This window comes from Sparus aurata, chromosome 20, assembly GCF_900880675.1.
Source record: "Sparus aurata chromosome 20, fSpaAur1.1, whole genome shotgun sequence".
In the NCBI taxonomy this organism is placed as follows: domain Eukaryota; kingdom Metazoa; phylum Chordata; class Actinopteri; order Spariformes; family Sparidae; genus Sparus; species Sparus aurata.
The window spans coordinates 18,782,061-18,803,593 of NC_044206.1; the positions used below are offsets into that span (position 1 = coordinate 18,782,061).

A 21,533-nucleotide genomic window follows, 5' to 3' on the forward strand; every position below is an offset into this window, starting at 1 on the left:
TACTGTGAGTAATAGGTTTATTAAGGAACAGTTGCTCTGGAGTCAGTCAGTTGCTTCGCTTTGACACAGTGAATATGAAGACATTCTTTTTCCGAGACAGCGAGTGTGTTTGTTGTAGTAACATTTCAAGTTTAGTACGCACCATCTGTTTTTCAACCACTTTGTTCGTAATCTGTCCAGTCATGTTGAAAGCTAGATATTAATACAATATATAATTCGTACTTCACAGTGCATCATGTACGGTAACTCACGATTTAGAGCTTTTGGGAAAACTCTTCCATAAATATATTACATCTTCTTTACAGTATACATACAGTAATTTTTCCTAAATATGTGCATTCATAAAAAAAACAAACAACCTGAAATAAAATAAAATAACCTCAGTTAAAAACGCTTGGAGTGACTAATACTGAGCAGTTTGCACAGTCTTCATGGATCCCTCTCCCTGTGAGTCCGCCTTCCCGTTCTCCATGTGCGCCTGCACCGACCGCCACAGCGCCCTGATGTTCCCCTCCCCAAAACCTGTCGCTCCCCTTCGCTCTATCAGCTCCAGGAAGAAGGTGTCCTCGGCGAAGATGGGCTTGGTGAACACCTGGAGAAGGTATCTGTACACGGAAGAGGACACTTTTGTTAGTCTCATGTGGTCCAGGGGAAAATATTGATGATAACTACACTGCAAATGATTCGACAGGAGATCTATCGCAACTTATGGAGATGTTCATGCCCGGTCCAACTTCCAGATTAACGTTTGCTTTCCGAGCTTTCTTTGCCAAATACAATTTCTTATGTTTTCTTTCATCAGTCTTTTTTTTTCCTGTACATATTCCAAATTATATGGGTATCTACCACCGACCTGGACAGAAAAAACTTCTTCTCATGGTTAACACTGATTTAAAGCAAATTGTTTGGCCAATAAGTTGTCGTTGGAGCTAATATAAAATACTGTTGATTTATCTTTTTTAAAATGGGTTAGTGCAAAAGTATTCCTCACGATAACAGTGGTAAACAGACAGAAAACCCAAGGAAATAAAAACCTCCTAGGATAGGTCATAGAGGCGTGTCAGATCACAGCTCTCTATTGCCTCTCACTTTTTGTTTTCCCTGGATTCTGTCCGTGATGAGGGATCCTGGTGCAGGTCCGTGTCCAGGAGAATGCCATGCTGCGCCAGCATCTGAGGGTCGTGTCCTGCCTCCTCGATCTCCTGCTGTTTTCCAACCTGTCACGGCGCACGGGATAGGTAAAAGAGTTTGAAATCTCAGTAGGAGAGGACACATTTTGCAATAATGTGATCAGTACATGTTATAAACCATTGTTGAATATAATAAGCAGCCACAGAAAGTGCTACCTTAAAAGCATACATTTCGCTGAGTGAGGAAATCCGACTGAAGTTGTGTTAATCTACATTTTGGCAAAAGGTAAGCGCATATATAAAGTAGAAAGAATTTTGTTTTGGCTTCAGTGGTTGTTTAAAGACTTGTAACATCAATAATGTGGTCCCTGGTGCAAAAGAGCCCGAATCATTTTCACAAAAAACTATCAAAATATGGATAAATTAAATTAGATAAAATCATTTGTGGCAATTAAGACCATTCAAATTCAAAGGCAAGCGTATTTAATGACTTTCAAAATGTATCAAATTGAATTTCAGACATTTTAAGGACCTGTAGACTCGCTGCTCTCTGCAGACTGGCCTTGGTGCCTGCTGATCCACTTTAAATTGGCGGACTGGACTGTGTGTGTTCATGTTACATGGCAAGCAGCAAATTTCTGAGCCAGAGCAGCTCTGCGATTTCAAGTTTTAAAAAGGTGCAATATGTGAGAATTGGCCACCTGGTGTTTTTATACTCCAGACTGGGAACTCAAGTTGCTGGAGAAGTGTTGGTGTTTACACTGTTCACACTGCTATCCCCTTCCTGTTGATAGTTTTGAATGTTTCCAACCAAAAATCTTACATATTGTACCTTTTTTAGGACAACCATAAACTGTCTTGTGTACAGTATTTTTTCCAAGTTGTGGAGTACCATGTGGGCAATTTCTTCCATTTATCACATCAGTATGAGTTTATTTGTTATGGTAAATAAGTTGTTGTGCAGTTCTGTGAGCGTCAGACAAACCTCGGTGTAGTAGGCAAAAGGGGGGGAGAAAAACTGGACACCAGCTTCCGCCATTGTATGTGCAGTAGAAACAATATCGTTCGTGTACAGCCCGATGTGCTGGATCCCTGGAGACCTGTGCTTCTCCAAGAAGGTGTCCACTTGATTCCTGCCTGAAATGAGAGCAAGCGCACAGTGACACAAGAGTTGTATTATCATCAGATATGGCAGGACCTAATTACCCTTTCAAAGATGGGAGCGGCTGCTGTTAGTCACCTTGCTCAGGCAGAGATTCTGCAATGACAAACTTGCAGTCGGGCTCTTTTTCGTCCACAAACGGGAGGGCGATGCCCGCTTTGCTGCACTTCCAGTACTCCATGGCGGTGAGCCGTAGACCAATGCCCTCCTGGTTTATGACAAAGCCTTCGTCCACATCTTCATTACTGCTCAGAAAAACAAACCAACAGTCATCTTTAACAATGAGATCAAGTTAAATGACAAAGAGAACACAGCTTGAAACCAAAAGCCTCTCACCTGTCAATGAAAAACCTCTTGAAACCGAAGAGCTGCTCATACCACCTCATGACCTGCTGGGTTGTCTTCCTGGGACATGCATAAGTGATGTGATCAAAGTGTGTGATTGGACAAGACACGTCCTCCTCTTCCAGGCTGCAGGCCTTTCCAATCGCATCAAACCCGGGCAGGAAGCTCCCCTCATACTTAGTCCTGTCAATCAGCGTGTGACACACATTCCCCACTATAGACTTGACCACCGAGTAGGTGACATGACCGCTCTCGTCCCGCACGGTCGTGGGAGGCACCAGGAAACTGCAGCCCCGGTGGCGAAGAGCGTTGAATGACCTTTCCACGTCCTGCACCTCGAAACACACGTTGCACGCAGTGTCCACCGAGGAATGTGGGCTGACGTCGTACAGACATCTCGTGGAGTTGTCCTGGCTGTATTTCCCTACGGGGGCCCGGTGTGGATCGGGTGAGTGTCTGTCTTCATTCAGTCTCCCTCGGCTCTGGTTCGGTCTCTCGTTCACGACGAATACCGCGGCTCCTTTCCTCAGAGCCAGCTGCCTGGACTTGTCGGTCAGTCTGGCAGCGAATAAGTTAAACTTGAACTTCGAGACGAGGTCGTTTGCTAATTTCTCCGCGTTAGAAACGTGGAGCGAAATGTGGTGTAACCGGCTCAAGTAAGCTGCCATGTTTGGTCGTGACGCTTTGGAAGGGGGCGTGTCCAACGTGACCCCTCACCTTATTTTTTCCTTTTTATAATCACTATGACACCCATGTGATCATATTTCATAATATGTATATATGTTTATTTTGCTCGTGTACTAAATCGAATAAACACTAACCCGACATTTTTTAAATAATCAGTGATGTAACGTAGAGGTCAATTAAAGGTGACAAAAAAATACAAATCTTTTGCATTTTTACAGCAGAATGAATTCTAATCTACACACGGAACTCCATCTGTTCCTTCCTCTTTCTTTCTTTCTTCTTCTTTATACATTATCTGTCAATTTTGTTGTTGACAAAAGTTGATTTCATAACGAGGGCTTGGTTATTTATAGCGCACTTACTGCAAATGAAAATATCGCGTAAGAAAAAAGTACAATACATTGAATTTATTGTCCAAAACATGTGGAAAATGTTTTATTTCGACAATCAAATGACATGTTTCATCACATTAACCGCTGTGAGTAGCGAGGCCTTTAAAGTCCCTACTAGGCTCGGATATTTCTGAATCGTTTGGTGAAACACACAAGCAAGATGTGATATCAAAATGCTGTGTGGAGTGCAGATAAAACACGATAGGCTGCAGCAACTACAGTACGCGTTTGAGCTATATGATAAATAATAATAAAGACTCACTAGTTCCTTTAATATCAAATTTCACAGTTGTTTTGAACCTCTCAAATACTTTCCGTCATTGCGGGTTGTGGTATTTCCGATAGCTACGAAGGCAACACGGTACTACCCGTTTTAACCAATCGCGTTGAGCGCTGAGCCAGATGATTGGTGACGAAGGCAAGCAAGCGTTTATTTTGGCTCTGCTACTCGTTTGTCTCACTGTCGCCGCCATTAAACAACACGGAGGCGATGTAAACCATGGAGTGTCGCGGATTTAAAACATGATTCAGGGGCTACGGAGGCTTTGCCAAGGTGTGGTTTATTCCGTGACAGGTTAATGTGCCCACGAAGGTAAACATGTGAGAGAGCGAAGGGGTCGAAATAACTCGGATCGGGAAAGGTTTGACAGAGCAGGAGGAGGAGGGGGTGGGCTGTACAAGAAGGGTTTGTTGTGGTTTACAGCAGCACTTGAGAAACGAGCGGAGCTCTGAAACGGTAAGAGTTTAACATATGTTTCTTAATATATTCCTTAAAGAATGACATTTTCAATTATTTTACGTCTTATTAAAGGTTCGTCAACAGTAGAAATTGAGGGCAGCCATGTATGCTAGGAGGTTAGCTCGCCAGCTAGCGAGCTACACTGGACATTATTGCATGTTAACGCAATAAAGCCGCCCGTCCTGTGAATCAAACCCAGGCTGCTCACACATTGTTATGGTAATGAACAGCTGGTCTGGCAGCCAGTCATGGTGGTTTAATATTAACACAATATCAGGCTGCCGTTGTCATTGAATATTCCCGACCAGATGTAAGTTAGTTCACAAACTGCTGCAACACGTACTGTTAAAGCTTTTCTTTTTTATTTGTGTGTTTAAAACACAATACTACTGTATTACATTTATTGATCTGTAAGATAAATCACAAACTGTGTTCATGCCTCACATCTAACTAGATTCATCATCATCCAGAGTGACCCACAATGACGGAACAGAAGATAAAGTGGGTCTGTGACTACTGCACCTATGAAAACTGGCCCTCTGCAATCAAGTGCACAATGTGCCGTGCACACAGGTCAAGGGGTCCCATCATCACAGAGGAACCTTATAAGAACAGCCCAGATCTGGACCCCAGTCCGGAGTGGGATCCCCCTAGAACTGAGAGTGGCAGCAGTCTCCTCATCTGCCCTGACTCCAGTGCTCGGCCAAGAGTCAAGTCAGCCAGCATGGCAGAGATTGCTAACAAGTGGTCTTGCCAGATATGCACCTACCTAAACTGGCCCCGGGCCATCCGCTGCACACAGTGTCTGTGTCAGCGCCCGAGGACCAGCAGCCCCACAGAATCCCCCCAGACATCAGGCTCCAACGCTGGCTGCCGCCCTGCTCTACACTCCCCCGTGGACACCTGTGAGGAGTACAATGACAGAAACAGACTCAACACCCATCAGCAACACTGGACATGCACAGCTTGCACTTACCAGAACTGGCCCAAAACTACAAAGTGTGTGGTGTGCGACCACCCCAAACCCAACAACCTAGAATCCATAGAGCTGGCCGAGTCCGCGGAGCCGACGCCTATGATCAACGAGCAGGACAGGGCCAGGTGGAGGAGCAGTTGCAGTGGGGGTCAGAGAAGGTCTCCTCCTATGGCCAAGAGGGGCGACAATATGAAAATGGACTTCCAGAGGATAGAACTCGCAGCGGGAGCCATGAGCAGCAAAGAGGAGCAAGAGGTCGACTTCAAGAAGCTAAAGCAGATTAGAAACCGGATGAGGAAAATGGACTGGCTGTTCCTCAATGCCTGTGCTGGTGAGTTTTTAGTACTTGTCATTCCTACGGGAGCTGAGGGGATTAAGTATATAGTCAATCCACAGCGATTTTGATAAATCAGCCATTTGTAAGGGAAATGCCAAAGATCCATCCCAGCTTCTTAAACGTTTGGATTTGCTTCATTTTACATTTTTCCCTTTTTTATATCAATAAAAATTGTATATATTATACTGTTTTGATTAATGGTATGACAAATCAAGCGATCTTAAGCAATCTTTCACACATTTTGACAATTACTATATGTCCATCAATAAACTGACAAAAGAACCATTGGCTTGCTCCAAATAACAATAACAAAAAGATACAGATGCAGTTTTTTTCATTCCTCTGCATTCCATAGTAAAGATGACAGATATTGAAAGTATTTATTGGGCTATTTTTATGATGTGTGAGAACACTTTCACTCTCATTTCCCTGTATGGCTCTCTGAGTAATCTTAATGGTGCAAATAATCTATACTCTTGTCCCATGTGTTTTCTTTGTAACAACACTTCCATTGTCACACCAGCTTTTTGTTCCCTTCCATGATGTCATGCTCTGTGGCGACAAGGCTAAGCGCTCCAGTCGGAGGCAACGGTTTGATTGTTTTTGTCCCAACGGCAAAACGTCTAGTTTCCTCTTAGTTCTGTTTTTACTACAGCCCAGATGTGGCCTCACCCTGCGAAGGCCTAAGCTGCGTAGTAGTGTGATGTTTTATTGATGATGACAAAATGTTGTGTTGTTTAGGCTCCACGCATATTACAGTGCAGCAGGAATTTGGCAAAACATGAGCTCAGCAAGGTCTGCGAGATGGGGTTTGATTTCACAACGTAGCGCTTTCAGGTGGAAAATACCGAAAGTAGCGAGGCGACACTTATCATCGACAAAACATAAGTGAGGCTGAATGGCAGCATAATAAAGATGTGTAACTAAATGGCTAGTAGGAACTTGATCCAAGTCATCAGTGAACCTGTAGCTGGCCTTGCTGCGCCACTGAGAGCGTCTTTGAGAAACTGAGAAGGGTGTGAGTGTTTCCCAGCCGGTGGGGATGAATGAGCCGTCTGGGCAGCGCAGTGAGAGCGGAGCCCGCAGAGCAGAGACTCTCCTGGCTCGCAGTCAACAGACCCTGTAAACACTGGTGCTTATGTGCTGACCAGGGGCCTCTAGGAGGCAAAAATAGCCTTGACAAGACATGAACACCAGTCAACAAAAAGCACAAACAAAAAGCATGAAGGCAGCACATGATAGCCGTCCTCCTGACCTTTGCACTCACTGCCCTCTGTAGCTTGTTGTTCTAGAGTACAAAATATTACACGACAGTTGCTTTTCTTTTTTCTTTTTTTTTTTACCTTTTATCCCACAGCTACCTGTTATGGACGTTTCCAGCCTTTTGATTTAATGTCTGCCTTTTTCACTTCACACCATGTCAGCTGACTTTGTTCAGTTATGCTCTTCAAAAGGGGTTTGTCAATGGAGGAAGTGCCTGCACATTATGGCCAGGCCAAGCACTTCCTCAGGTCTCACAGCTTGGTCTCACATTGCTCTACTGTTTCCACACATTTCTGCTTTAGTGTTATTTCAGCGCTCTATCTGGGCCAGAGTCAGACGAGCCCATTGATTCGACGTGCCCCCAAAAGGAAGCAGGCTCTGTTTGTGTAATATTGTTCTGTTGTTTCATTGAAAGACTGAAACTGCTGAGTCTTGCAATGGCAGATGTTTGTCTGCATGAGAATGTTATGCTACAGTATCACGTTGCTCATGGTGATGTTGTGTTCAGGTTATGTGATTAGCACGATCACAAAAAAACACTGTGTGGTAGCTCTGTTTTTGCCTTCTGGAAAAGATGTTGCTGATCAGCTGAATTTTTATCTGATGGGCTTAAAACAGATGTCACCCATGGTTACAAAATTCAGTTTTTTAGTGTTTTTGGTTACAAATATTATCAACACTTTGTAGGTGGAAGTATTGTCACGATACTGGAATTTCTAAATACCTTTTAAGAAATCTCTCTTCGGTTCTATGATTGCTGCTATGAGGAAAAATGTATGCAGCATAGAGGGCATAAAGATTAGACTTTTATGAAAATATACATCTAGGAAGGTTTGTGTATTGTGTGTGTGTGTGTGTGTGATCAGCACGATGGCAATTAAGTTAATTTGCCTCTGGAGGAGGTGGTGCATGTGTCGACTTGCTGTTGGAGAGGAGGGCAAGAAAACAAAGCTGCTACTGGGGTTTCAGTACTGCAGAAAAATGTATATTTGAAACCTTCTCAAGTATTCGGAAAATTTGACAAAACTGTTTTGCCGTGTCAATTATGTGATTAGTTGGAACATTAAGATCTGTTCAGGCAGTCACTATGTCGGAATACGAAAGGGTTACTGTGGTCCTCAGACTTCACACCCGGATCAATGTTTGTCTTTCGCTTTGAGAAAGACTTCTGTGACCAGGAATGCCGTCACGTTGTAGTCTTTGTTAAACCTGGAGGATGAAGGTAAACATTCTGACATGCTAGGTTTTCCACCAGGGCCTCACGAAAGGCATCCTAGTTACAAAATTGTTCATCACACACTGCGCGACAAATTGTCATGTCTGATGTTGAGGATGCACCTCTTCTGGCCATTTTGGGGCCGATATTTTACTACCGAATCCTGACGCAAAAGGTTTTTAAGATTTTTAGAATGAATCGCCATTCAAGTTCACGTGATTTACATATGTTGTTGCAGATGGCAAATAAGAAATTGATGTTTTGCTGTGAAATTCCAGAAATGTTAGGTGGACTACTTAACTTTAGCTGAATCACCCAAATCTTCAGTTTCGGATGAACTTTGGTTAAACTTGGCAAGGAGAGACACCGGCATTCTTTTACTGTTGTTGTGGAAAGGAAAGGGAGGAGTTGGTATGACATGCAACACAGGTCTTTGGCTAGAATTGAGCTGTGGACATTGTGGTTTGGTGGAAAGCTAACACTAACCATTATGCCATCAGGACGTCCTCACCAATTCTTTTGTGCACTGCTGCCGTCACCCGCTAAGAGGAACACACTGTGTGCTGACGCTGCTTCAAGCCAGCCTGGTGCTGTTGTAACAAAGTGCCAAACATGAGAAAATCAAATCAGCAACGCTAACGGAGAGAATATTTTCCATTTCACCATTCCCCATCAGGCTGCTTTATGCAATGTCAGATACCGACATCAGCAGCACGCTCAAGCATACTTAATGTTGACACTCTCATTGTGGGAACTCTCCACATATGAAGAGGGAATGTGGGAGACGGTTGTTTTTATCAGGACAATTTTGACTCGAACCAAGAAGATAATTGTATGATTTATAATTATGTCCTTGCAACATATTCTCGGGGTCTCCGGCAGGGCAGCAGCTACCTTGCAGCCAAAATCATTTGGCATCAATTTACGTATCTGTGTTCACTCAGCATGTGTAAAAGTAGACGGGGCGTTCTTGGCGTCCTCCAGTGCAGGTTCTCTCAAGGTGACTGTCCTTGGGCGATCATCCTCACATAAGACAGTTGATTAAAATTAGCCGGCGCTCCAGTGTTGTGTTCTACCTATCTTCTTTTCATTTTCATTCCTGACAGATGTTTAGACTAACTCGAAAAGGAGGGGGGGGGGAGGACGCTAATCTGCACACACTGTCCTCTGTTTGAAACAGTTCTGATGGCTCTGCATTATAAGCTACACTGCTCTGTCTGTTTGGCGATGTAGTAGCCTGACAGTGTGATAACTGTTCTCACACTGGGTTAGCTAGTGGCTACATCTTTGAGGTCATCTGAATTGCGGATTGACGTCATGAGCTAGAGAGCTCCGCTCACTCTGAACATTTTTTGTGTTTATTGTAACTCTCTCCCTCGAGTTGGATTTGTTATGCAATGTTCATATTAATTGGTCGTGACTGAGAACAGAGTGATGTGTTAGCACAGTTTTTGATGGATATTTCGGGTGTTCTTTCATCCAACATGGCAAGCCGTCTGTTACATCTCGCTTCTATTACACGCAAGGACATGGAGCTGGAGCTGCTCCAAGAGGCAGTCTAATCCATTTACAAAGGCATAGGCCTGTTTTAAAAGGATTCCCATGTCTTTCTGCTTTCATTTATTTTCTTTTGCAGATGTGTTTGAACAGGAAACATGACCGGTTTGGCACGGCAGGTTCACATACAATACAGTTACCTGAACTAATACAGTCTAATACAACAGCTATGCTACAGCTTTTACCTGCGTTAAGGTCACTATGTTCAGTTGTTGCTGAAATAGTTTTATACATCTCACTTCAATTGGACATGAATTCCTGGGAAAGTGTAGTTAGTTAGTGTGTGTGTGTGTGTGTGTGTGTGTGTGTGTGTGTGTGTGTGTGTGTGTGTGTGTGTGTGTGTATATAGTGACTGATCCATTTTAACACCAACATTTCTGTCCTCTTTTTCTGATCTTCCTTCCTCCCCGGGCTGCAGGAGTGGTGGAGGGAGACCTGGCGGCAGTAGAAGCCTACAAGTCGTCTGGCGGGGACATTGCCCGGCAGCTCACCGCCGACGAGGTGCAGCTCCTCAACCGGTCCTCTGCGTTTGATGTGGGCTTCACCCTGGTGCATCTGGCAATCCGCTTCCAGAGACAGGACATGCTGGCCATCCTGCTCACAGAGGTAGGCGTCCTGATAGATGTAGTTTGTCATCCCACTGGAATCAAAGCTGCACAGTGTTCTTTTGAGCACGTTGGAAAATGTGCCATTACTATATTGAACAAGTTGTCTCTTTGTTGAACAAGTTGTCTCTCTCTACACACATATTTATGCACATTCATTCCCCCCTTTTTAGAATTAGCAGATTAGTCAGATTGTACGTTTTCCTCTAGCAAGACTTTCTGGAAAAGTAAAATGTAATCTTGGGACTTAGTTTACATGCACGATACAAAGTCTTACAATCAAATTGGTAAAGTCAGACAAGAAGACATCAGAAGTTTTCATCTAATTTTGTTGCCGTTCTGTGCTTCTTCAAGTCAACCGCATCAGTCTATAATTGTTCTGCGCCACAGTGGACGATAAATGCAGATGCTCGTAATGCCTATAATTACAGAGGAAGTGCACTTTGAGGATTAGGTGGAGGATTAGCCTGGCTGCAGTCCTCCTGTCACTGGTTCCTAATGGACCTGATGCCACAGAGCTGATGTGGTTTGCAAGGAGGGCAAGCAACGATTAGGAAAGGCACAGAGGGCTGCACTCTGAAACAAGTCGCTGAGTTTGGCCCCTCCGCTGTGTACGGCAGAGTTTCATCCACAGTATAAAAAAAAAATACATGCAACATTTACGACATTGTATTTGAGTTTTTATTAACGATTCTTAGCTATTCATATCACTGAGGCCAGACTAAATATTAGAAAAGGGCAACTGTATAACACAAAAAACATACAGCTCTACAAAATAAAACCAGAGAATGTATTATGATCATTAATAGACATTACAACAACATTTGTTGAAGCAACCACTCTCTAAATCTGAACGCTCACCTTTTATAGTTACTATAAGGTTTTATTTATTACAGATCTGTTGTATAAGTCTGCACTATTTTTGGCTAGGTGTTCTAAGACAGCTGCAGCAGACCTGTGATTTTTATTTAGAATTTCCTGTAACGCCCTTTGGTCAGCGTTTGTTGTTTTTGAATGTGCTCTAGAAATGAACTTGACATAACTAACAGGTGGGCTGAAGGATAAATCTGTAGGCTACATAACATGCAACATAACTGTATTGTGAAACAGTTCTCATATGGGTACTACATTATGAGATCTTAAAAGTCTCCCTGACAACAGGGATATTTTTAAATGATTTACTTTCTAGTGAGACCCACGAAAAGATCAATGCATATTCTGAAAATACTGATACAATAAATTGAATACAATTATTACAGTATTTGTCAACATTTGTCCATTTTGGCCATCCTAAATTAAAAAATGTAGTCAACAGCACTTGCAAAAAAGTATATAATACTTTTTAATATTGCACAGCAGCAGAGAGAAACATGCTTTTTAACCCAAGGCCTTCCTCAGTGTTACTGTGACATTTGTGGGTGTGACCCTTATTAAACAGAGGCCAGGAACCTCGTAGTGTTTGACCATCAGCTGATACAAATCACCGTAACAACCTTGACAACAAACGCCAAGTATAAGTAAGCAAAATAGTACGTACATTTAAGTTAACAACTCAGATGACTGGCCAGTTGATATATACAATCCAAAATAAAGGATGCAATCATGTACATGTATAAAGTCATCACGTATATATTGACATACATGCGCACATATGATGTTTAGGTGAACCAGCAGGCAGCTAAGTGCATCCCCTCCATGGTGTGTCCCGAGCTGACGGAGCAGATCCGCAGGGAGATCGCAGCCTCGCTGCACCAGCGCAAAGGAGACTTCGCCTGTTACTTCCTCACTGACCTGGTCACCTTCACCCTGCCTGCAGGTACCTGTGATATGTTGATGATCACATCACTTTCCTTATTAGACTTGTTTGCATATGTGTAATCTAACACCTCCTCAGTTTGTCCCAAAATGAATTAGGCTTCATTGGCCCTACTGAAGCCTTTTATAAGTTACTCACATGAAGACTAACATTGAATACTGCAGGGTACATTTACTCTGCAAGGGTAGAAGAGAAACATAATGAATTGAGTTATATTTGGGATTGTTTTCATGCCTAAATCTCACGCGCATCTGTAGGATTTTCCTCCGTGTTATTGTGCAGCACTTAGCCCGTCACTGGAGAATCGGAGGAATGACAGCTTGCCTTGTTGTGTGGCATTGCTCAGAGAATCAGCAGCTCAGTGTCCCGTCCCTGTGGCGTCGTGTCTTCACTGAAATGACATACACTTTGCTTTGTCAGAGCCACCAGTTGTATTACTGATTCAGAGCTTCCAGTGCTGCTGGGATGAAAGATTATGCAGGCTTCACTGATAGATTTGAATTTATTTTTTCTCTGCTATGCCAAGTATTTCTTTTGCGGACAGAATCTGGCCCAAGGCCAGCTGCAGGACGCTCTCTCTCCGTCTCTCTCTCTCCCTTTCAGACAAAGCCAGTGCCATTCACTATTGAGCCAGAGAATAGCCACCAGTGTTCTGGCTTTGTGTGTGCACAGTTCAATACGCACAGAAACACAACATGCTGTACAGAGCTTGTGTTTACAGTGTGCCATTGACAAAATGTCAGCCAGTGAATGGAACTGCAGAGAACATCCCCTCTGTGTGTCATTATTGTAGCGGTTCTGTTGCCCTCGGTGCTGCGTACCATTAGCTTACAAAGAGCATGAAAACATAATATCTCTCCCATGTGTCTTTTGCAGATATAGAGGACCTGCCGCCTGCTGTCCAGGAAAAGTTGTTCGATGAGGTGTTGGATCGAGATGTGCAGAAAGGTACCCAAGTTTTGTTCATGTTCATACTTGCACGTATCCCCGGTCGTTGATTCACCAGGTGGCATCGCAGCTTTTATTTCAAGGGTGCTTTGTAAGGAGTTCCAGTTTGTCAGGGCATAGAAACTTCCAAGCTCAGAACACACTCGAGGATTACCTGCGATTCATCTTCCGGCTGGGACTTTGGTCTGAAAACCAACAACCGCTCATTTTGTGTTCTTCCAGCCAGCTCACCACCTCCTGCTTCATCCTCCTCACCCTCTCAAATTAGGTTAATTGAGCCGACTGTTTTCACCCGCTCACACGTAAACCAGCTACACACTCCAGGGACTACACTCTGACTGTATCAGAGGAGTCTTGTGACCCATTTAAGCCTCCGTAAACTGGGTTGCTCGGGAGGCGTGTTCTTGCTTTTTTTGGGGGTTTTTTTTGCATTGAAATTAGCTGAGGTCGCAGAAAAGTGTGTATAATAATATTACAGGAGGACAGAAAAATGCGGAAAAGCAGGTTAGGCAGCGCACATTTTGTTTTTTTCGACTAGCTGCAGCAGTTGCATGTCTGAAGCGCTCGACGCAGCATTTCTCCATCTCATGCTGAGTTTTTGTGGACAGATTAAGGACTTTCAGCTTTTTCCAGTGCCTTTCTTCCCATCCCCCCTTTTTAATTCTTCTCACATACCCAGTAATATTTATTCATTGGTCAGCTGAGGTGAAAAATGTCATGTTTCCTCACCAAGAAAAGTTTCAGCTTCAAAATCCTCTATCAGTCTCTCACAGGGAAGTTCCTCATTGGTGTTCCTACTGCAAAGTTTAATAAAAACAGTAGGGTTTGAACTAGTATTGACTGAACCTGTCCTCTTATCGATGGTCTTACCCCCACACTCGTGCATTTTGCCTTGTCTGTGCCGTAGAGCTGGAAGAGGAATCTCCTGTCATCAACTGGTCTCTGGAGCTGGGCACACGGCTGGACAGTCGCCTGTACGCCTTATGGAACCGCACAGCCGGAGACTGTCTGTTGGACTCAGTTCTGCAAGCCACCTGGGGCATCTACGACAAGGACTCTGTTCTACGCAAGACCCTCCATGACAGCTTGCATGACTGTTCCCACTGGTGAGACTCTCAAACCTACGTGACCTCCGTGACCTATGGTCACTTAAATCCAGGAAACATTTTTATTACTTGAAAAAGTGTTGCATCAAGTGAGTGCACCGTATTGTACTGTTCACGATAATGTAAAAAAAAAAAAGTTTTGATAACGGCCATAATTCTGTGTGGTTGACATGATGATGTCATGCCATTCACAGCAACAACAAGTATTATTTTAGGGCTTAACGCCAACCCAAACTTGAAATACTGTAATATATTCTCTTAGTAATCTGTAGGAACTATTTTCCTCCCAGTTCTCAGCTTCAAAATGAGCAGTGTGTCATCAGCATAAATAAAGTGGGAGCACATCCGCATTCGATTTGAAGGTAATAAAACCCTAAAAACGGAATGCGAGGGTGAAAACTGTAGCTCGTCCCAAACTGGATATGGCGCAATATGTAGAAATTGTCCACACGTAAAGTTTTTGCCCCAAACAAAAAGGGGGAAACGTATCACCAGAGTGACTGCTAATTGCAGCTGCCAACTGTAGCTGACATTCAAGAGAAAGTTAGCCCCAGCTAGCACCGTAGCTTACGCTGCCATTAGCTGACTATAAATGAACTGTGAGCTTCAGGCTAAGGGCTAGCTGGTTAGCATGCCAACTTCAGCAAGTATTTCTGCTACACAATAAATAGACATCTTTAAAATATGGTCAAGACTGTTTTTGTCAATTGAAATTAACGTTTTGAATGCGTCAGACTGGAATTCTTACATATTGCACCTTTTTTTTTTTTTTTTACTACCATAGATAAGCATGTCCTGAGTGATAGTGTAAGATAGGGTTTCCCCGGTTGTCTGCAGCCAGTGGATAGTCATGACCTCCTGGGAGTTTAGTGGTTTTTGATAATTACACTCGGAGATTCACTGTTGAAGCATTTCCTCTGGATATTTTCATGCTTCCCTCACACAGTCAAATATATGAGGTTTGATTACTTAGTGGTGACATGAAAGAGATGTTCTCCTTTTTGATATGTATTGCAGTAGGTGTAGTGGGTGTGATTTCTATGTGCAGTTGTTGGCCGTTGATGTGGTTATCATTTGCATGAAATTCTGAACTGCAACTATTTTCTTTTCTGTAGGTTTTACACGCGCTGGAAGGAGTGGGAGTCTTGGTACTCGCAGAGTTTCGGTTTGCATTTCTCCCTGAGAGAGGAGCAGTGGCAGGAGGACTGGGCGTTCATCCTGTCTTTGGCCAGCCAGGTAATTATGAGGTTCCTTCTGGTTTACTCACTTCCTTCCTCTGTTTCACTATCAATCGAAAGAAGGAAAATGGGAGAGTATAGTGCGGTAAGTCTATAAAAGGAGTATGTGCTTCTCGTAAATTGTTTTTTTGATGATTAGAGAGGAATACTCTGAAAATGCTGCATATAAATTGATGCATTATCAAAGGAAAAATGGCAGGTTTACAACCAAGAAGATGGGTGTTTCTAGGTCGTTTGAAATTCAGACGTTAACCAATAATAGACATGGCACCAAGTTAATTATTTAGGGACTGCTACTGTGGTTTGGAAGATCATTTAACTGCCTGGCACACATTTAGAAATGTTGGGAGTTTTTCTTTATCCTCCTGATCGGTTGCACGAAAAGAACAAACTTTGTACCGTCGCCCTTTTTGGTTTTCGGAGACGGACACACCTGTTTCTGTTCTTCCTATTCTTGTTGTAGTTGTTTTTGGGGGGGAAGTAAACACAAAATCTTACGTCTCCTGCTTAAAAGGCCCCCTGTGGATTTTTCTTATAAACAAGCACAGTTATTTTTACTTTCAGTATTTGTCACACATTGTGTGTGAAATCTTGAAGCCCAACACACAGGGTGAAAGCATTTTTTTTCTTTAAGAAACAAAAGAAAGAAAATCGGCTTTATAAATGTTTTTTAATCAGTCAGTCTGGCATGCATTCACATTACTGTCCTCTGCAGTCCACTGGAATGTGTGGCACCGCCCGGATGCATCAACGCGCTTTCTTTATTTGTGTGCTACCGGAGCATGAGCTATAAACCAAACCGGGACATGCTTATTAAATATTACTTCATAGCCTTTGGATATTAATCTAAAGTTCTGTCACGTCCTGTCACTGCAGTTAAGAGCCACCATCAGACCAAAAGCTGATTCTTGTTCTGAGTATTTTTTAAATTGGTCTTAATGAGGCCTGCGAGTTCAGTTTGTGTAGAGCATACACATTTTAACTGTATGATCGTCATAAATACTCGTCCGTTAAAACTATTAACCCACACTGTAATATAAAAGGTCTGAATATGAATATGTTTTAACCTTTTAGTTTTTTTGAAGGTCAGGAATATGCTTTAATTTGAATGTAATCCTTCCTTTCAATATAATCTAGAACCAAAGCTACACTACCACTCATGTAAACTAATGGTATTTTTTTAAATATTTGAGATGAAACCACGACGTTAGCATATTTGCTTAAAGTGTTAATGTGGGCGAGAATTAAGTCGGCATGATCAAAACATCCAATCAAAGTCAATATGAATAGCTGGTAAAGTGACATTGTACATCGATTGATGGGGGTGTAAAGGAATCCTGTAAACTTGCAATTGCATTTAAAGCAACATTATGTAGAAATATGCATTTTGATGTCACAATAAACGACAAGAATGTTTGAAAGGTGCTTGAATTTTACTTTTAAAAAGCTGTACGAGCCCCCTGCCTTGTGGACTGTGTGTGTGTGGAGGACATAAGCAATTATGATAGATCCCCCTCTCCTTAAGATGGGGCTACAGATTGACGGACAGCTCATCTGCTTGTCTGGCACGCCTGCTGAAGCAGCACTCCTTCCCAACATGTGACCGCGGGATTACGGGCATTTAGCAGAGAGCCACCCCACCGGCGGCATAAACAAACACAGCAAAAGCTACCATGTGATAACCTCGTCTGAAGCTTTGACAGTGATGGAGAGATGAAATCCAGAGGATAAGACCGGCCTTTTTATATCCCGTCACATAAGCGCGGGTGACTTTGAAGCCCCCTTTTTTTACCATGAAATGTCATTGTAGCTGTCATACATTTAAAAGCAGCACGCGGCCCGCTTTCTCCTTATTCAGATGGTACAAGCGATGATTGGCATGCGGACGTCCTCGGAGCTGCTGTGTTGCAGGATCACAGTGTGCAGGATGCTCCGTTTCGCAATATGATCACAGCACTTGGCACCCTCAGACCTCGCCGCTATATTTAGTTCCGTTTTATTCACTGTACAATCAGGGGGAAGTCTATACATTTACAACTACTAAATGGTGCGTGTGTGTGTGTTTTTTATTTTTTTTCTCTGTTTCTCTTTTTCCTCCTCTCAGCCCGGGGCCAGCCTGGAGCAGACCCACATTTTTGTTCTCGCACACATTCTTCGCAGACCGATCATAGTCTACGGAGTGAAATACTACAAAAGTTTCCGTGGGGAAACGTTAGGATACACTCGTTTTCAAGGTGAGCCAGCAGAGAGTTTAACAGACATTAATATGTGATTCCTCTTCAAAGCATTTGTTAAAAGACAAAGCGATGTGTAGTTTTGTTTTCAACTCCTGTGGCCTTTAGGTGGGGTTTGATTTACTGTTCACAAACCTAGCTGGGAATCGAGCTGAAGAAGTAGTCCCCACAAAAAAGTAGTTTTTCAGTGCCACCACCTCCAGTGTATATAAGTAGAAAATGATCTTGAGACGAGGCCAACAGACCCCATTTGTAGAAAGGGAAATTTTGATATCGTACAACTTTCTTCATTCAAATTGCCAGAAAATCACAAAACACAATCTTTCCACTGTTCCAACAATCACCAACTCTGGTGATTTTGGTCTGAAATAAACACATTATTCACCTTATTAGATGTGAAAATATTGTAGGGGGGGGGGGGGTAAACTGTGTGTTCAGCCAGAATATTTACACATCTGGTGCAATGATTGAGGGTTTATTTCAACCAAACTAGAGCTGGTGATTGTTGGAGCAGTGGAAAAACTGTAAAATTATTGTTTTTGCAAATGGAGTCTGGTGGCTTTGGTGAGCCGCAGCATGAAATCTGTTAATCTTGAACAAAATGGTCCGACTCTGTAGGGATCTGTTTCCACAATGCTGTCAGGATCAACAAGGATCAGGGATAAAACCAAACTCTTTAAGTGGACATACTTTCACAGAGTACAGTTGCCACCGAGGTTTACGTAGCAGTCCAGTGTGTGGCTGCCAGCTGTGCCGGTCTCACTCAATAATGTACCAATATCAAAAAATGTTTACTCGTTGGTCACTTGGTTACCCTTTAAGTTACTTGAGCTCACTCAATTTTACCATGGAGTTTGGCTTCTTCTCCGTACAGGCCCAACAGGACATGAGTTAATGTTCTGGAGCCGTGCTCACAGCCCGACGGTTGCAAATAAATTCTGGAGCGAGCACAGTCTGTTCTACTGATAACCTGATGAGTCAGCACATATCTATTCAAATTAAGGTGCAGTCTGGCTGCTCATCGTAACCTGACAGTAATTGGAATGGGCGCCTTAAAGGAGCCATAGCTTAAGTCTGCATGGCACACTACGTTTTTGGTGAGTGTCGGTGTGTGCTTGGAGCAGGAAGTGCACCGGGCGGAGGTTAGAGGGCCGATGGAGGGAGGGTGCACTCCTGAAGAAGCACAGCTCCGGGCTGCACAACAGAGCTGCCCTCTGCTCACAATGGGCCGCTTGTTTTTTCAGACGGCTGATTCACAGCCATTTCTGATGTCAGGTCAGATTTGAGATGACGCTTGGCCCCGACCAACATCCACACACTCCGTAATTTGAGCTGCACAGCTGCAGGGCCAGTTTCTACCCGGGTGACTCTATGGTGACATGCTCTGCGGAAGCTCCCAGCTGGTCTGACTTGCTCTTTGTGTGTGTGTGTGTTTGTGTGTGGTGTAGGTGTGTACCTGCCTCTGTTATGGGAGCAGAGTTTCTGCTGGAAGAGCCCGATCGCCCTGGGCTACACGCGGGGCCACTTCTCGGCCCTGGTGGCCATGGAGAACGACGGCTACGACAATCGCGGTGCGGGCGCCAACCTCAATACTGACGACGACGTCACGGTCACTTTCTTGCCGCTGGTGGACAGCGAGAGGAAGCTGCTGCACATTCACTTCCTGTCTGCACAAGAGGTAGGAACGGATGTATAATTACCAATTCCCAGACTTGGCTAGCTTTACATCTGGATATCAGAATTAATTTGTTGGTTGGTAGTTAAGTAAATTTCTCCTCTAGTGTCGTGTAACCACATACTTCTCCCAGAATGCAGCTGTGAAGTAGATGTGTGTTTGTGTGATATACAACCGTGGTGACCTGTAGATTTCGCGTCTCAAACCCGACGCCATGTTTTGTGCCTCAGATGGGCAACGAGGAGCAACAGGAGAAGCTGCTGAGGGAGTGGCTGGACTGCTGCGTGACGGACGGAGGCATGCTGGCGGCCATGCAGAAGAGCTCCCGCCGCCGCAACCACCCCCTGGTCACCCAGATGGTGGAGAAGTGGCTGGACAGATACCGCCAGATCCGCCCTTGTGCCTCTCTGTCCGACGGCGAGGAAGAGGAGGACGAAGACGAGTGAGTGAGCGGAGGTCAGGCAGAGACAGAAAGAGGGGGAAGATGAAGCTCTTTAAAGACTGGACACTGCGGGCTCTGGGAGAGTTCCTTACTATCTACATTTCTTTTTTTCGTTGTTTTTTTTTTTTTTTTTTTTCCTTTCTCCGAAATGTAAATCTTTAACTTGTAATAATGCATGTGTTCTGTGAGCTCCGTGATAGAAAAACGACGACAACCCAGCACCGACATCCAGAATCCTGATTACTGCTCCTATGAAAGCACATCAAGTCCACTTAGTTCGCCTTCCCGTTTGCCGGATCTCCCTTCGTTTATCAACGTAAATCATCTCGAACCTGAGAGCGAGAAAAAAAAAACTAGGAACACGTAGGAAAATATACTCTATTTAAGGAAATCCCGACGCTGCACTAGATGAGAAATTTCATTTATCGCCTGACAGAATTATTATTTTTTTGCTTAAGAACTGAGAGGATGCTTATCCGTCTGTGTGTATGTTTAGGGTTTAAAGAGCACCTGTGTTGTTTTTTTTTTTTTTTCCCTGACTGCCAATCCTCCCCTGCAACCCCCCCCCCATCTGATGTTGGATTTATTTATTCGTTTAGAGAGTTAACGGGCAGAGGCGATGCCTTTTTTTTTTTTTTTTGTTCTGCCCCCCCACCCCCCAGTTTTATCTGTGTTCCGTTTCATCCATTCAGTCTTGAAGTATTTTTATTTTGCACAGATTATACCTACATTCTGTGAGGGGGGGAGAGAGGGGGAGAAAAAGGACGTACAAGTTTACTGACATTTTTACGTGTGATTTAGTCGCTCATTGTCATGTTTAGAGTGGGTGGTGGTGACGCTGGTGGGGAAAAGAGACAAAAAAAACCAAACACTCTGCCTCTTTCTATAGAGTGCATTAATATTAAATTTGACTCACTTGCATCCTCTTTGTTGCCGTTGTTTTCTTCTTCATGTGATATTCATTGCCGACGTTGGTGTTTTGGCTGGAGTTAAGTAGGACGCAGCTCCGAAACACAGTGCGTGATGGTGGATGGGAGTGTTTTTTTTTTTAAACGTGATCAAGCCTGTGTGATAGTTGATCACACGCATAAAAGACGATCAATAATGCTGACACCTTCTAAATATAGTTCCGGATCATTGTAAACTGGACACCTAATGCTGCATTCATGCGCTCTTCCCGAGTTACCGTCAACCCAGTGTTTACTTTCGTCCGCCATCTTTCAGCAGCGTATGACGTCGACTCAGCAACTGGAGTTGTTGCTCCAACTTGATGGGGCGTTCAGGTAAACGTTGCCAGTCGGAAATACTTTTTCTGGTTATTCCCACACCACGTGAACACACCATGACTCAAAGCCTGTTCCTTTTTGTTGTGTTTTTATGTGTGGGGTGTTTTTGGAAGAACAAGGCCTTTGTATTCCTGCTGTCACCCTCTCGGGAACACCCTGTGATTCAAAACAACACAGAACTGCTCTTTTTTTTTTTTTTAAATAAGGTGTTCTGTTCAGTAGCTAAAGGGGATATGTGATGAACACACAAGCTTGAGATGTAAAAAGAAAAACTTGCAAGAGTAGGCAAAAGAACGCACATTGTATACTCAAGTAGAAGTACGGATACGATTTCTTAACCAAAGTACGGGCTCTGAAGTGTACTCAAAGTATAGCAGCA

The 21,533-nt window shown here is 43.5% G+C and overlaps 2 protein-coding genes across 3 annotated transcripts; one reads left to right on the top strand and one right to left on the bottom strand.

Annotated features, from left to right (window-relative positions):
• Positions 1-3,333, bottom strand: hpdl (4-hydroxyphenylpyruvate dioxygenase-like). The gene is made up of 5 exons (XM_030399357.1): positions 2,629-3,333; positions 2,371-2,537; positions 2,116-2,267; positions 1,090-1,217; positions 1-605 (listed from the first exon to the last, which is right to left on the bottom strand). Exons 1-5 carry the CDS (start codon positions 3,303-3,305, stop codon positions 404-406), a joined length of 1,326 nt encoding a protein of 441 aa, XP_030255217.1. The 5' UTR covers positions 3,306-3,333; the 3' UTR covers positions 1-403.
• Positions 3,334-4,129: 796 nt separating this feature from the next.
• On the top strand, positions 4,130-20,794 carry zranb1a (zinc finger, RAN-binding domain containing 1a). Of its 2 annotated transcripts, none has more exons than XM_030399526.1 (10): positions 4,130-4,452; positions 4,910-5,762; positions 10,223-10,410; positions 12,072-12,225; positions 13,102-13,173; positions 14,081-14,279; positions 15,395-15,515; positions 17,622-17,751; positions 19,200-19,429; positions 19,657-20,794. In XM_030399526.1, exons 2-10 carry the CDS (start codon positions 4,937-4,939, stop codon positions 19,870-19,872), a joined length of 2,136 nt encoding a protein of 711 aa, XP_030255386.1. In that variant the 5' UTR covers positions 4,130-4,452; positions 4,910-4,936; the 3' UTR covers positions 19,873-20,794. The 2 variants fall into 2 exon arrangements, with proteins under 2 accessions (XP_030255386.1, XP_030255387.1); XM_030399527.1 differs by having other exon boundaries at positions 4,926-5,762.
• Positions 20,795-21,533: the final 739 nt, after the last annotated feature.

Excerpts from the sequence above, each read along its gene's own strand:
- hpdl (XM_030399357.1), bottom strand. The coding sequence starts at position 3,305 with ATGGCAGCTTACTTGAGCCGGTTACACCACATTTCGCTCCACGTTTCT. Across the intron at positions 2,268-2,370 it reads AGAATCTCTGCCTGAGCAAG|GCAGGAATCAAGTGGACACC; the intron begins GTGACTAACAGC and ends CTCTCATTTCAG. Across the intron at positions 606-1,089 it reads GAATCCAGGGAAAACAAAAA|ATACCTTCTCCAGGTGTTCA; the intron begins GTGAGAGGCAAT and ends TTCCGTGTACAG.
- zranb1a (XM_030399526.1), top strand. The coding sequence starts at position 4,937 with ATGACGGAACAGAAGATAAAGTGGGTCTGTGACTACTGCACCTATGAA. Across the intron at positions 5,763-10,222 it reads GTTCCTCAATGCCTGTGCTG|GAGTGGTGGAGGGAGACCTG; the intron begins GTGAGTTTTTAG and ends CCCGGGCTGCAG. Across the intron at positions 17,752-19,199 it reads AGGATACACTCGTTTTCAAG|GTGTGTACCTGCCTCTGTTA; the intron begins GTGAGCCAGCAG and ends TGTGTGGTGTAG.